At 40.6% G+C, this 14,888-nt stretch overlaps 6 protein-coding genes and 1 non-coding gene across 7 annotated transcripts; 3 read left to right on the forward strand and 4 right to left on the reverse strand.

The window, feature by feature from the left end:
- Nucleotides 1-168: 168 nt before the first annotated feature.
- URC4 (URC4/urg3 family protein) lies at nt 169-1,314 on the reverse strand (the record flags this gene model as incomplete). Its single annotated transcript, XM_022820977.1, has 1 exon — nt 169-1,314. One exon carries the CDS (start codon nt 1,312-1,314, stop codon nt 169-171), a length of 1,146 nt encoding a protein of 381 aa, XP_022677386.1.
- Nucleotides 1,315-2,042: 728 nt separating this feature from the next.
- On the forward strand, nt 2,043-2,396 carry RPS20 (40S ribosomal protein uS10; the record flags this gene model as incomplete). Its single annotated transcript, XM_022820978.1, has 1 exon — nt 2,043-2,396. One exon carries the CDS (start codon nt 2,043-2,045, stop codon nt 2,394-2,396), a length of 354 nt encoding a protein of 117 aa, XP_022677387.1.
- Nucleotides 2,397-3,460: 1,064 nt separating this feature from the next.
- YLF2 (Ylf2p) lies at nt 3,461-4,675 on the reverse strand (the record flags this gene model as incomplete). The annotated part of the gene is made up of 1 exon (XM_022820979.1): nt 3,461-4,675. One exon carries the CDS (start codon nt 4,673-4,675, stop codon nt 3,461-3,463), a length of 1,215 nt encoding a protein of 404 aa, XP_022677388.1.
- A 270-nt stretch (nt 4,676-4,945) lies between these two features.
- Nucleotides 4,946-5,944, reverse strand: OTU2 (deubiquitinase OTU2; the record flags this gene model as incomplete). The annotated part of the gene is made up of 1 exon (XM_022820980.1): nt 4,946-5,944. One exon carries the CDS (start codon nt 5,942-5,944, stop codon nt 4,946-4,948), a length of 999 nt encoding a protein of 332 aa, XP_022677389.1.
- Nucleotides 5,945-6,195: 251 nt separating this feature from the next.
- KLMA_R611 lies at nt 6,196-6,267 on the reverse strand. Its single transcript has one exon. It is a non-coding gene; the product is annotated as a tRNA-Met (tRNA).
- Nucleotides 6,268-8,275: 2,008 nt separating this feature from the next.
- On the forward strand, nt 8,276-11,548 carry RGT1 (Rgt1p; the record flags this gene model as incomplete). The annotated part of the gene is made up of 1 exon (XM_022820981.1): nt 8,276-11,548. The coding sequence occupies one exon, from the start codon at nt 8,276-8,278 to the stop codon at nt 11,546-11,548; it is 3,273 nt and encodes a 1,090-aa protein (XP_022677390.1).
- Nucleotides 11,549-12,609: 1,061 nt separating this feature from the next.
- Nucleotides 12,610-14,118, forward strand: UGP1 (UTP--glucose-1-phosphate uridylyltransferase; the record flags this gene model as incomplete). The annotated part of the gene is made up of 1 exon (XM_022820982.1): nt 12,610-14,118. The coding sequence occupies one exon, from the start codon at nt 12,610-12,612 to the stop codon at nt 14,116-14,118; it is 1,509 nt and encodes a 502-aa protein (XP_022677391.1).
- Nucleotides 14,119-14,888: the final 770 nt, after the last annotated feature.

The following is a 14,888-nucleotide window of genomic DNA, read 5'->3' on the forward strand; positions in this document are numbered from 1 at the left end:
TATTGCCTTATTATATACATGTTAGACTTAAAAATATGAGCCCGACATGATACCAATTATCATTCATCATTTCAAAGTTTAAAATGACTTTTCATCTCAATATTATCAAATATGTTTGTTTAAAAAAAAGACGCTATAACGATTAAACTAAAGAAATCTTATATTGCTCTAAAATACTGTTCCATCACTATGTAAGTTGATTGGAGGGCCACCGGTTTTTGGTCTTAACTTCGCAGCGATTTCTCTGCCAGCTTTCCAAGTTCCAGCTTCAATTAATTGTGATAATTTTAATGTTGCGTCTAATTTTTCGTTAACCATTGGTAATAACTTATCCAATAGACCAATCGTTAGACATCTCCATTCAACAATGACACCACTCTCTGGCGTAAATGTAGGAATAGAACTATCATAACCGTACTCTGTAGAATTGTTCACTCCAGCTTTGTGGTACTCTTCTTTTAAAGACAATACACCAAAATCAATGAATAAACCGCCATTTCTATATTCTGGAAGGCCGGTCTGTAAGTCCTTGGACTTAATGATAAATTTATGGCCAAATTCTTCCAATGGTCTTAATAATGAGTAACATAGCCATTGAGTCAATTTGTGGAAACAAACAATAAAACTAGTATTGTCTTCCTTTTTGTATTCCCAACAATCACCTAGAGGCTCGCCGTTAAAAGACAACCTTCCGGCCGGCCATATTTGCGTATAACCGGACATCAAAGTGTTCCATACCTGTGGAAGCTCGAGTTCGTTAGAGTTATTTAGCTTGAAGAGATAGTCAATCATATTTCCAGGTCTACCGTCTTCCCCAAATATATCAGAGCTGCTCAGTAGCGACCTACCAAGACTTTTTATCAACTCAATTCTACCTTCATAGCCTTGTAGAGTATTTTTGGAGCTAATTTGGAAAGCCTCGTCGAAATCTTGCTTGGTGAACTCTGACAATTTAGAACCATGTACCTTATGAGTTCCATCAGCTGATAAGGAACCGCTTTCAAACATATAGAAAGATGCAACTGCCAAACCTTCAGATCTGCCGATTTTAGTTTCACCTTCCGTGAACCTCCAAGTAGAACCTGCACCAGCATCTATCAAAACGCTAAATGTGATCAAATCAACTAAACGCCTACAAACTTCAATGGAGTCAACCTTCTCTACTTCCCATGCGCTAAGTAATTGCCCAATTCTATCAACACCACCACAATTCAAATGCTGCCATCTTCCATGAACAGGTATATCAGAGAGTTGCTTGTAGTCTCTGCCAATGATGTCAATAAGGTTATCCCTAACCTTAGCCATATTATCCATGTCAATATGAAAGTATTGTGTTTCATTTTTCCCAGACTCCAACCTACCATCATACACTTTATTACAAGTCGAACGGACAGATTCGATTGAGCGGTAGAATTCTAAAGTGTTTCCTTCATCATTTGTCATGGTAAAAGCCCTGTATTGATGGTGAAGGTTGTGGCAATACTGGTTAGGGAATCACTGGATATGACAACTTTAGTTGTTACCGACAAATTGAGAGAAGAACAAAATTTTTGGAGTCACTTAGTCAAATACTTACCCTTTATATACTTGGGTTATAATGAAAATGCTTTGTTATCTTTATCAACCACATGTCTTATTAAGTTGTCCTTTAAAGAATCACTATGACTATGCCAGGCCTGTTGGTAATGGTAACTAACTATAACAGGTACAAAAACTCCGTCGCACGTCCGACGGGATTTTTTGTGGGACTGTTTTTAGTTTTCAAAAAAAAAAAAAAAACATCAACATCCGTACATTGTTTTAAAATAAGTATTTTTGTTGTAAATGTTAATATTCCGTATTAGGATATGAATAAGCATAACATCTCAAGATTCCATTCTGTGGGAGCTGTGGTAGATGTTCAAATTTCAACAAAGGTAGTTAGTTCGTCGATGAGCTTTCATAAAGTGAGTATAGAACGTGAAGGTTGGTGAATCATGTATTAATTAGTTAGTTCTTTTGTTCAAGCCTAGAGAAACCAACAAATTCAAAAGGTATACACCATGTCTCACGTTGAAAAGAAGGCCGAACAACAACAAGAAGTTCAAATCCACAAGATTAGAATTAACTTGACCTCTACCAAGGTTAAGCAATTGGAAAACGTTTCTGCTAACATCATCAAGAATGCTGAAACTTTCAAGTTGGTCAAGAAGGGTCCAGTCAGATTACCAACCAAGGTCTTGAAGATCTCTACCAGAAAGACCCCTAACGGTGAAGGTTCTAAGACCTGGGACACTTACGAAATGAGAATCCACAAGAGATACATCGACTTGGAAGCTCCAGCTCACATCGTCAAGAGAATCACTCAAATCACCATTGAACCTGGTGTCGATGTCGAAGTTATCATTGCTGCTTAAACGCATCATTGATAATTTATTATTAAGATACATGCGTCCTGTTTGTCGTATGGCAATTTTGGGCTAACCTTTTTTTTATTCTAATTTAATTCGAAATCGGTCTCTTTTGGCTGTGGTATTCTCATTCACAGATCATATTGGAAGTAAAAACGTTGTAAATATGATCCAATTGTCTCTCTAGTGGAATGGCCTTTGCTAACATCAATGATAACCCACTCTAGGTAGGATAGTTTCTCGTATACCTCTGTTCTACTATCAGTGGTAAAAAAATAATCTCATAATTCACCAGCATTCATTCATAAACATGTCTGGTTTTAGCCTGGTTTATTGGTTGTTCGATGGAACAGCTTTTTGTTATCATTGTTAGTTAATATGCATTCTATCTGTATAATTTGTACATATTTTAACGGAATATGGTTTACGTTTGAGAAAAATACATTTTAACGTATTAATTGATTCCTTAAAAGGAACACGGGTTTGGCTTTTAAGCTTAACATTAAGGCTCGATCAACCCTAATGTGGGCCATAATCCTCGTGTATTGATTGGGCTTTGGTCGTCCATCTTGTCAATTTCTTTTTTTTTTTTATACATCTACAATTGCAGGCGTTTAAATTTTTCAAACATATAAAAAGAAGAAGTTTTCAATGTCCAACTGTCATTCTAAACACATACGTTGCAATACGTGAATACTATCAAACTCAAGAATAGCAATAGTGAAAAGATTAAAGGCTGTAAAGACGGCGCGAGACTTATCTTAATAACATGTTTCAGTAGAAACATGGTGTAATTCCTTTTGGAAAGACATAGAAAAATGAAGTTCAGCACATGGATACACAATGTGTTTAATGATGAGAATACGTCCTAGTGACATTGCTATAAACCCAGCTCTTCGATCATTCGAAATGAGAAGAGAATTTTGTCAAACGCTCTGATAATCATTGGTCTAAAAAATGGTGCAAAAACGTAATTAAAAACTACTATAGTTGTTCTTCATTGAAATGTCTGAAGTCTTGAATATACTATATACATGTATTTGCTTGTCTCTATTCATCTTCTTGTATCATTATTTCTTGCCGTTTGCGGCTTTGAAATGGATAATGTCGCCATCTTCGACAATATACTGTTTACCACCACGCTTTATCTTACCCTGGGATTTGAGTGCTGATTCTTGCAAAGGAGGCTCCATTTCTTTAACATCTTCGTATTTGATTATGTTCGCACTGATGAATGTTTGTTCGAGATCGGAATGAATGACACCGGCTGCTTGGGGAGCCATAGTTCCCTTAAGAATTGTCCATTGACGAGCCTCAATTGGTCCGCAAGTGTAAAAGCTGATCAACTGTAACAATTCTCTCATTTTTACAATGATCGCAGGTAAGGCAGTTAGCGGTGCCTTCAAATCTTGGCCATTAGTGATCTCTTTACAGTATTTTTCAAACTGTTGTAGATCATCATCAAATTCGTTATATTTGGTTTCTAGCTCGGCGCTAAATAGCATGACTTGATCCCCTGGTGCAAATTCGTCTAACCATTTATTAATCTTGTCCAAGAATTTGTTCTCTTGTAACAAATAATCCTTTGGGGTCACATTAAGAAGTATAAGTGTTGGCTTGGCTGTTAGGAAGTTATGTTTGTTCAATATGTTGATTTCTTCTTCAGACCAATCTTTTTTCCAATGTGATAGTTTCTTACCCTCGTACATATGGGCTTCCACTTCATCTAAGAGCTTTAATTCGGTGCTCATGCTTAGAAACTCAGTAGAGTTTTTGGGAGCTCTATTGATCTTTTTATTTATTCTTTCTCTTGCACCTTCTAACCACTCTAGATCTTTCAATACCAATTCGTCTTGAACCAATGATAAATCTCTAACTGGATCCACATTTCCCTCAATATGTGTAATTTCATCATTCTCGAAACCTCGTACTACCTGGAAGATACCATCAACGTGACGGATATCATTCAAAAACTTATTTCCTAAACCTTCACCACTGGAAGCTCCTCTGGTTAATCCTGCGATATCAAAAACAGTCAAAGTGGAAGGAATTTTCTTCTGACTTTCATACAATCTGTATAAGTGATCTAACTTAGAACTAGGTACTATAACCTTCGATTCCTCCGGTTCAATAGTAGCAAAGGGGTAATTGGCTGGATTACCGAGTTTCGATTTAGTGATGGCCTGAAAAAAGGTAGACTTTCCAACGTTGGCTAATCCCACAATACCTGAGGTTAAATTATTTGACGGGCGTCCTAATGATGCATAGAAACGTTTTAACATCATCATCCTAGTCGTCATTGGGGTGGAGGTATTGAGGGTTTCCTGTGCGGCTTGGTTTTTTTATATCAAAGAATGGTTAAGATGGTTTTGAACTTTTCGATCTCGAATGTCATTTTTCTTATTAGAATGTACACATACATATAACGATTTCAAAGAGAATTTGGCGATTGAAACTAGAACTGGAACAAGGGAAAACTCAAACCTCATTAGTTAGTCTTTTTGATGAGTGCCCGAAAGCGTATTAATATTATTAAATTAATATATAACTAAGTGCTACAGATCATGCAACGAGTTGTAATGCTCACCTAGGGTGTATGAATGCTTGTAATAAACAAGTTTTAATTCTGGGTTTTTAGCACCCTCGTTAATCTTATAGGTAGATCTACCAGACATTAGAATACTGATCGGACAACCGAAAACCTTAGAAAGAGCCAAGATTTCAACCTCACCACCCCACTCTGCAGTTGTTTCCATCGTTTTGGTGTACTCGTCTAGATCCTTGATTGTCATTGTATTCTCGTCGAAGAGATACGGGATGAAATCATCTCGATGTTCTCTGATATAGCATGCAGACAAAGACCTCAAAGAACTTACATCCATTTCCGTGATATTTACAGCACCTTTATATTGTTCTGGAAAATCGTAATCATACGAGACATCACCAGCATGGCGAACTTTCAATTGATCCAATATACTGTTGAACAAACAGTGACCGTCAGGCTGGATGTCAATTTGTTTTAGCTTCAACACATCACATAGCTCATCCAAAGCAGTCTGCTCGATTTCCTTCAAGTTAGGCTGCTCTGCAGCTTCCTTCAGCGCTTCCTCCTTTATCCTTGCAATTTCAGCTTCACGCTTAGCAAGCCTTTCCTTCTGTCTATTTCTACGTTTCTTGCCTTGACCTGAGGGCTGTGTATCGGCCGAAACCTCGGTATTGGGAGTACTAGTGGTACCTGCAGGTACTACTGTTGCTGTTGATTCGGGGTTCGATGCACTGGCATTATCATTATCTAGGTTTAGTTGTTGTAGTAGCATTTCCGGAGTGATTTCATTCTCTTGGGACCCATCGGACACTTGTTCCCCATTCAATTGAGCAAGTTCACTCTTGTGACGAGCTTCCAATTCCTGTTCCAATTCAAGGCATCTTGCATTAACCTGTTTTCTCGTTTTCTTCGAGGCCTGTTTCTTTAGCGATGTGATCTGGTTCGTGAGGTCCTTGCGTTCCTTACGATGGCGCGCCAAAAGCTGCTCCTGAGTTTCTTCTACAGACATTACTGGCTAACACTCGATCTGCTTTCTATCTCTCCCTGTCTCTCTATCTCTTCCTGGCCCTAACCTTTTACCTTACTGAGATGGGCATCGGCACTACAATGAATAGAAGTTACAACTTCGATAGAAAAAGCTCCTATGTAAACTGTATTGGGTATTGGAATGGAAGGCCAAAAAAAAAAAAAAAAAAGGCCGACCAAGAAGAATTTTTTGGGCAGGAGAAACAAAAAAGGATTTAAAAAAATTAATACTTTTAGCGCTGCTCGGTTTCGATCCGAGGACATCAGGGTTATGAGCCCTGCGCGCTTCCACTGCGCCACAGCGCTGCTAAAAGATATTTGTTGGTTTACCAATTGGGACCATGCCGTTCCATTGAAACCATGTGCACGGATTTTTCACTCCTCACAAGGAATTCACACACACAGACAAAGCGTCGTGGATATGGCACTATTTGTGTTTTTTTTTTGTTTTTTTTTTTTTTTTTCCCCTGGTTTTGTTTTTTCTTTCTTCTGAGTTTTCTCCGAATGTGTCTGCGGCCCAGAAAAAAAATTTACTACTACTGCTACTTACCTATTCACAAACTTGAGATTTCCTGTTCCGTGGCCCCACATCAAATAAAAAGCCGTCACGGAGCCTCCTGCCCCGGGATCAAACACACAACAAGCCGAAAAAACTCTCGTAACGCAAAACACAATACCATTCATTACACTACCAAGTGCAGCCCCTTCCCAATGGGCGGGAAAAGCAGCCCTTTCTCCCAACTTCAATGACGACTTTTCCGTACACGCCTTACGCAACTCCTTATATACGCGCTTATATATATGTATATCACCCACCCAATACAGTTCGGTTTCCTCCACATTCATTTCTCGCCTTCCGTCTTGCCTCCGGGTTCTTCCACCCCGGGGACTCCATTTCTCCGAGACACAGAAACCACCGTACAGGGCTTTTTTCGAAAATTTCCCCGAGTAACCCACAACAACAACAACAAAAAAAACCACTCTGTGGTGCCCGCAGAACAAGCCAAACAAACAGGTGAACCAAACGAAAACGTAAAGTAAAATAGAGAAGAGAATCTGCGTAACGCTATAAGTTAGACGTATATATTCATTGCGTGTGGGTAAAGAGAGAGAGAGACTGTGCGTGTCCTGTATTAATTCTAGTTCTAGTTCTAATTCCTGTTCTGCATCCGGTAGGTAGAAAGGAAGAAGAGTGGAAAAGAGAGCGCGTAAAAGATCCCACCAGTCAGTATATTCCACACCAATAGTCATCCTGTGCGAATAGTATTAGGTTTTACGGCCGAAAAAATTACACACAGTTTTTTTGTACACTGTTGGAAGAACAGGGACAAGAAATAGAGTAAGGGCTTTTTTATTTTCGTTTTCATTTTTGTTCAGGTGTTTGTTTGTATACATATACACACTCTGTGTCTATCACCTTTTTTACACTGTTGATACGTTCCTCTACTATACCCCACGTTACTTAGTTTTTAGGTACCGAAGAAAATAGGAAGTAGAAAAAAAAGTGGGTTGGTTTATTTCTGCTATAATAATACATACCTTACTTTACCACTTTTTTTTTACTCCTGAACTGTATCGAAGTCGAGTGTTGATAGTTTAGCTAAGTGATTCTTTGCAGGCGATCACTTTTGCCATTGGATCGAAACGCACGGACGGCAATCCAGACTGGAATGCAACTTTAATTGAACGGGAAATCTTAAGCACCATCTTTTTTTCTGTTTCCCGTAATCAGCTTATATTCGGAAGCTCATCATTTTACTTTTACTTTTATTTTATTTTACTTTTGATTAATCAGTTTAGTGTGCTGTTACGTTCCGAGCAGAGAGTATCTGTTTATACACTGTACTGTACTGCGCGCGGGTGTGAAATATATTTCAATTCGGACGATCATCAAACCCCAGTTGTTTTATTTTTATTTTTTTTTGGCTTCTAGGGTAGGTCTCGAAGGGCGAATTTAAATTTACTCTTTCTTTTGACTTTTCTGAAGGGTCTTCTTTTGAACATACTCCATTCTCAGCTCCAGCTTTTCTATTATCCTTCACTAATCAGGCTTTTAGTTTTGGGTATATACTGGACCTTATTTTTTTTGATTTTATTTGGCTTTATTTTCAGACTTCTCGGAAGAATAGTACTCCGGTTCTTACAGGGTACATACATACATCCTACACGCGGGTCATCAAGGTTGCAAGTACTACAAAGTTTTTGTGCGTGCGCCTGTTATTATTTATACTGGCAAGCAAACGTATTCTGCTGGACCAGACAATCGAATACTTGATTGTATTTGCTATCACTTTAGAACCTACCTGGCTTGAATATGCTAAGTGTTCTTAGTCAAAGCGAAACTTCAAAGCCCAATGGACTAACAGCCCAAAGCGATAACATAGATCATAAAAAGCGACAAATGGACGAAAGTAACACCAATTTCACGAACTCGTCGGGCTCGAGCTTGACACCGGAACAGACCACCACCACCACTGCTGCTGCTGGTGCAAATACAAATAGATCGGCAACAACGACAGAAGCAGCTACATCAACGACACTAACGACAACAGAGGTAGCGGGTTCTACTCCAAAACCAACAAACATTCAGGACTCCAACGAGACTGGTTTCAATGGGAACCCTGAATCAAGACGCGACTCGGTAAGCAGTACCGTATCAACGACGGCAGATGGCAGAAGACGATCCAAAGTAAGTCGTGCATGTGACCAATGTCGGAAAAAGAAAATTAAATGCGACTATATAGAAGGATCAGAAAACAATCCTGACCAGAGCTGTACCGGGTGCCGTAAGATCGGCGAGAAGTGCAGTTTTGAGCGGGTCCCCTTGAAAAGAGGACCGTCAAAGGGTTACACGCGTTCTAATAGCCAAAGCAGGGAAAGAAGATCTTCACAGCACAGACAGTCTTTATCTGAACTGTCGTCGATGAAAAGTAGGATAGGCTCTGCTAGCAATCCAATAGGAGGTATTAATGATCAACAGAAGCAAGAAGGTATTGAAGTAGTTATGCACCCGGGTCAGTCAGCAACTCCAACCGGAGCTGTTTCCCTTCCGCCATTATTACAATACCTTCCTGGCATGAACCAATCTACGCAACACGTTTCATCACCATCTGGTCTACAACAGCCATTTTGGAAAGTACCATATCATGAATACCAGTACCAAAGGAGACCATCCCTTGATTCCTTAGCTAGTGATAGTTCTCAAAAGGGTAACGGGAAGCCAATTCCACAGCAACAACCGCAACTTCAATCCTTGAACAATGTAAGGTCTAACACAGGGCCTTTACAAAGTCAAGAAACAATGCGTAATCAAAGGTACTACTACCAATCATCACAGGACTCTGCCTCGGAGGCTGGATCCGACAATAGGAGAAGCTCATCTGCGATTCCACCGTTACTAAACCCTGCTATGCAAATTCAACAACATCAGCCATATCCATATTCACAATTTACCCTAGCTCAACAGCAACAACAACAACAGCAGCAGCAGCAGCAGCAGCAGCAGCAACAACAACAGCAACAACAACATCCAAACATGCATGCTTTGCAATCATTACAACAAAATACGATGAAACCACAAGGGTTTTTACCGGGTGGACCACTTGGCCCTTACTCAGCGAATAAGGCCCTTCAACAACCACAACCGCAGACACAACTACAACAACCACAACCGCAATCGCAGTCGCAGTCGCAACTACAGTCACAATTGCAATCACAAGCGCAGCAGCAATCACAACAGCCACAAATACAACCTGATCAAGGCCATGTACTAAAAAGAACAGATAGTGCCGCTAGCGATGCTATGTCATTAAATGCTTCTCCCATGGCCTATAATGGTGAACCAGAGTCTGCTCCGCAATCTCCGGTCCAAAAAAAGAGGAAAAAATCTAATAAATCTAGTGGCTCCAAAAAGGGAAAGCTCGGTCAACATGATCTTGCGCTGACGAATTCCTCACTGGTTAACTACGGCCAGGTTTCAGATGTCGAGTTGATCAACACATATTACGAGTATATCCACTTGAGGTTCCCAATAATACCTGTTAATAAGGAGACTTTGACCAATGAAATACTTTTAGTGAACACCCAACCGGTCTCTGAGCTTCACGAGTTCAATGCTTATATTCTCCTGTGGTTCAGGAACTCGCTAGAATTACTTATCAGAATATGTCGTAAGGACAAGCAATCGGAGGAAGTTTTATATCAGCAAACCACTTTTGTTGGTGCCATCAACGAGTGTTTCCAAAAGATTGTCGATGTTCATCCCAGATTCAGAGATTTGGAATCTCAGATTAGTGAGAAGATAGCTTTGATATATCTTGTGACGTTTATCATTCTCAATTACACACTCGCATTGGTGAGCTATAACAATTCTTTTGTTCTTGGAATGTCAGTGATCATATTTAATGAGCTAAAGCTATGGAAAAGCTTTATATTTGGGAACTGGGACACTGCTAGTGCGCAGGAAAAGATGTATCTCCGTTTGTACTATGAGTTAAATGTGTTTGACTCGTTGCAATCTTGTTCTTTCGGGGTACCTAAGTTAATGGATTTACAATTGGACGAGAATACTGTGTCTAAGTTATTCTATGACGACGTTTCTGCAGAAGGGTCCGATAAAGAGGCACTCAAGTATTGCGTTGACTGGGATCCCGAGAACGTGGCGGTAATTGTTGACAACATGGAGTTGGGATATTTCCTCACGAGGCTATGTCAGTCCAGACGGTCCCGGTTGAATTTGCCCTTGCCTGATGTGCTAGAGAAGGACAAAAACGCACAAAGGAAGACCATTCCTGGTCTTTTCCGCACCTTTTTGTACCTCAAGAGACAGTTCACGGACCTTCTTCTTGGATTGCCCGATTCTGAGGGTAAATTTCCAGAAATGACCTCCGAGCTTGTCACGAAGCTCAGCAACATGGTGTGTGACTTGACGTCCTCGATTTACGATCTTTTGAAGTTGAATCTCGAGACAAACCTGACGAACTGCATTCAACCGCAGTCGCAGCAGCAGTCACCAAAGGACAGACTTTCGTCCAAGAACACCATTTCCCCAAGATCCAATGCCATGTCTCCAAAGGCAGCTGACGTTGGCGGTCCTAGCAACAGCGGTAGCGCTAGTGCGAGCCCCGGTCCAGGCACTGTGCCCAGCCATAATGCTGAGATCGGCACCGTCTCGCCCTACATAATTGCAATCTTCAGGGAAGTCTCCAATGTGGTCGAGCTCATCAAAAACATGCCCACATCGCTAATCGGGTGTGTCATCGGAACCCACACTCCAAACTTCGACTCCCAACCGCTCGTCCTCCAGCTCTCCCAGTGCATGAATAATATGCTCCAGATCGCAACCTTCACAAGCAGCCTACGGCCATTCAAGATTTTCAAGTACGATCCGAATGACCAGACCAAGAATAACTCCCTGGCTGCCGTACCGATCTACAAATCCAAGATCCAGGACTCCCTGCCTACGCTACAGACCGCAGTGACGCCCCAGCAGATCATGATGACCCAGTTCATCGAGACTGCCTGGCGTCTTGCCGACACTGAAGAGCTGGGATGGTTCGCCTCCAACGCCGATCAGGACTTAGTATAGTATAGTATAATTTAGTGTACCCTACTATGACTACGATTACGATTACGATTACGACTATTTTTCATATCCTAGTACATAGTACATACCATATCCCCAGTCTAATCTCTAATATTTTGTAATAGTACTACTACCTACCTCTCTCCCCTACTCTAACAAGGCGCCAAGAGCAAACAAACCTCGTGCTGCTCGGAGAAAATACTAGATACTGAAAAGACAAAAGACAACAAACCGAGCAGCGGAAAAAAAGTTCCAGAAAAAATGCCTGCAGACCAGCAAAAGCAGCGCCATTACAGTGCAGGCCAAACCGCAAGCAAAAGTGCCCCCGTAAATGAACAGCACAGAAACAGAAACAGCAACACTAAAGCCAATGCAAATGGCAAGCAAATGGGGTCCAATCTACACTGAGGAAATGCACAAATACACAAGTACACAAATGTACAGCTAACTACTTACTACATAGTTATTCCGACGCGTCAGGGCAACGTGACGTCGACGCGAGGGCCTCGCGGTGCCGCCACGCAACGCAACGCCACGCCACACCGCGCCACGCCTTGTCTCGCTTGGCGTTTGGCGCGAAGCGCGAGCGCGCACGCGCGCGCGCCCCCATGATTGACACACCGGGTAACGTGAATCTGAAACTTTCCCGGATTTTTATTTTTAATTTTTTTTTTTTTTAATTTTTTTTTTTTTTTTTTTAGATTGTAAATTTTTAGATTTTGAGGAGGTTACAAGAAAGTATAAGTAATATAGGAATAAGGTGACAAAGTATTATAGTGCAAGGTTTGTGTTTTATAAAGGAGGCATTGAGTTTAGGGAACATATAGAGGAGGAATTCTGATTAGTGAAGCTCAAGAAGAGTTGTGTGTGAACCATTAGGTTGAGTGTTACTTTTGATCTATAGTGAGAGAGAGATTCACATTATTTTTGTTGCCTTTAATACATACTATATTGGAATAGGGAATAGACTAGCGCTTGTTTCCTGAAATAAAATATACTATAATAAGAATTAAGAATAGGGATAATAACAATTATAGCATTTGCTGGATTTAGAATTGAGAATAATGTCTACTGCTACAGTTAAGAAACACACGAAGACGCATTCTACGTATGCTTTTGAGAACAACACTAACAGTGTTGCGGCCTCGCAGATGAGGAATGCTTTGAACAAGCTAGTTGATTCTGTGACGGATGATGCCGTGCGTTCGAAGTTCGAGAACGAAATGGACTCGTTCTTTTCGTTGTTCAGAAGGTATTTGGGGGAGAAGGCGAGCGGTAACACGTTGGACTGGGACAAGATCAAGTCGCCTAGCGCTGATGAGGTGGTGGACTACAAGGTAATTGAGACTTCGCAGGCTGAAAACGTGTCTCATTTGGACAAATTGGCGGTGTTGAAGTTGAACGGTGGTTTGGGTACGTCCATGGGTTGTGTTGGGCCAAAGTCTGTTATCGAGGTGAGAGACGGGAACACGTTCCTTGATTTGTCTGTGCGTCAAATTGAGTACTTGAACAGACAGTACGACTCTGACGTGCCATTGTTGTTGATGAACTCGTTCAACACCGACAACGACACTGCGCATTTGATCAAGAAGTATTCTGCAAACAGAATCAGAATCAGATCTTTCAACCAGTCCAAGTTCCCACGTGTGTTGCGCGACTCCTTGTTGCCAGTGCCTCAGTCTTGTAACGACCAGTTGGATTCGTGGTACCCACCGGGCCACGGTGATTTGTTCGAATCCTTGCATTCCTCCGGTGAATTGGACGCATTGTTGGCCCAGGGCAGAGAGATCTTGTTCGTGTCCAATGGTGACAACTTAGGTGCCACTGTCGACTTGAAGATCTTGAACCACATGATCGAGACCGGGGCTGAGTACATAATGGAATTGACTGACAAGACAAGAGCCGACGTCAAGGGTGGTACCTTGATCTCTTATGACGGCCAAGTCCGTTTGCTAGAAGTCGCGCAAGTGCCAAAGGAACACGTGGACGAGTTCAAGAACATTAGAAAGTTCAAGAACTTCAACACCAATAACTTGTGGATCAACGTCAGAGCCATTAAGAGACTCATCGAGTCCCAATCATTATCCATGGAGATCATTCCAAACCAAAAAACCATCACCAGAAACGGCCACGAAATAAATGTGCTCCAACTAGAAACCGCTTGTGGTGCCGCTATTAGACACTTCAAGGGCGCTCACGGTGTCGTCGTTCCAAGATCAAGATTCTTGCCCGTCAAGACTTGCTCAGATTTGCTAATGGTCAAATCTGACTTGTTCTACTTGGAACACGGTACCCTAAAAATTGACCCATCCAGATTTGGTCCTAACCCATTGATCAAATTGGGTTCTCATTTCAAAAAGGTTTCTGGATTCAATAGCCATATTCCACACATCCCTAGGATTATCGAGTTGGACCATTTAACGATCACCGGTAACGTCTTCTTAGGCAAAAACGTCACCTTAAAGGGTACCGTCATCATTGTTTGCTCAGAAGGTCAAAGAATCGATATTCCAAATGGTTCCGTTCTTGAAAACGTCGTTATCACAGGTAACTTACAAATCTTAGAACATTGATCTTTTCCCGTCACCTTATCATCTATCCACGTCTTAAAAATTTTTTTTTTTACTATTGACGCTAAATCCTGCTTAATATTGATGCTAAGTCATTTTGGTCTTTCCATTTTTATGACACCCTTCGAAAACATTCTCAGAAGCTTTCGCTAGTCATAGTACAACAGATCAAGTACTTAATAAAACATAAAGAAAACAACTAAAAACTATATACAACAGAACTCGCCATATCATCATTAACAATAATAATAATTGTAGAACCAGCTTTTGAAATCCTAGTAAAAAAACAACAACAACAATAACCTACCTACAACAACACAAAAAAGAAAAAAATGAATCATCTCCATCATCATCATCACCATCATCACATTCGACATCTAACTATGGTTTAAGTGTTTCGTATCAGCTTCCAAAACTTCTTAATCTCCTTTTCTCCTCACTTTCATAAGAGTCAGGAACTCAAGAATGATCCCTACTGATATAACGTGCACTTTTCTCTGATCTACGTATACTGATATATATCTATATGTATAACAAATATTTAACACTCAACAACATTATAGTCATTAAGAAAATATATTATTTCAAACACCACACAGTCTCGAAGTCAAATTAAACCTTGACCCCTTGGAATCTTAGCTCAATATTTATGTCCATGTTATTCCATCTCTTACTCTTAGCATTAAATTTCGGTGTTTTTTAAAAGGTTTATTTTATTATACCTGAAAAATTGAGTTTAATGAGCAACCCTTTAAGCAATACCAATCATTTAC

Source organism: Kluyveromyces marxianus, chromosome 6 (assembly GCF_001417885.1).
Source record: "Kluyveromyces marxianus DMKU3-1042 DNA, complete genome, chromosome 6".
NCBI classification, from domain to species: Eukaryota; Fungi; Ascomycota; class Saccharomycetes; order Saccharomycetales; family Saccharomycetaceae; genus Kluyveromyces; species Kluyveromyces marxianus.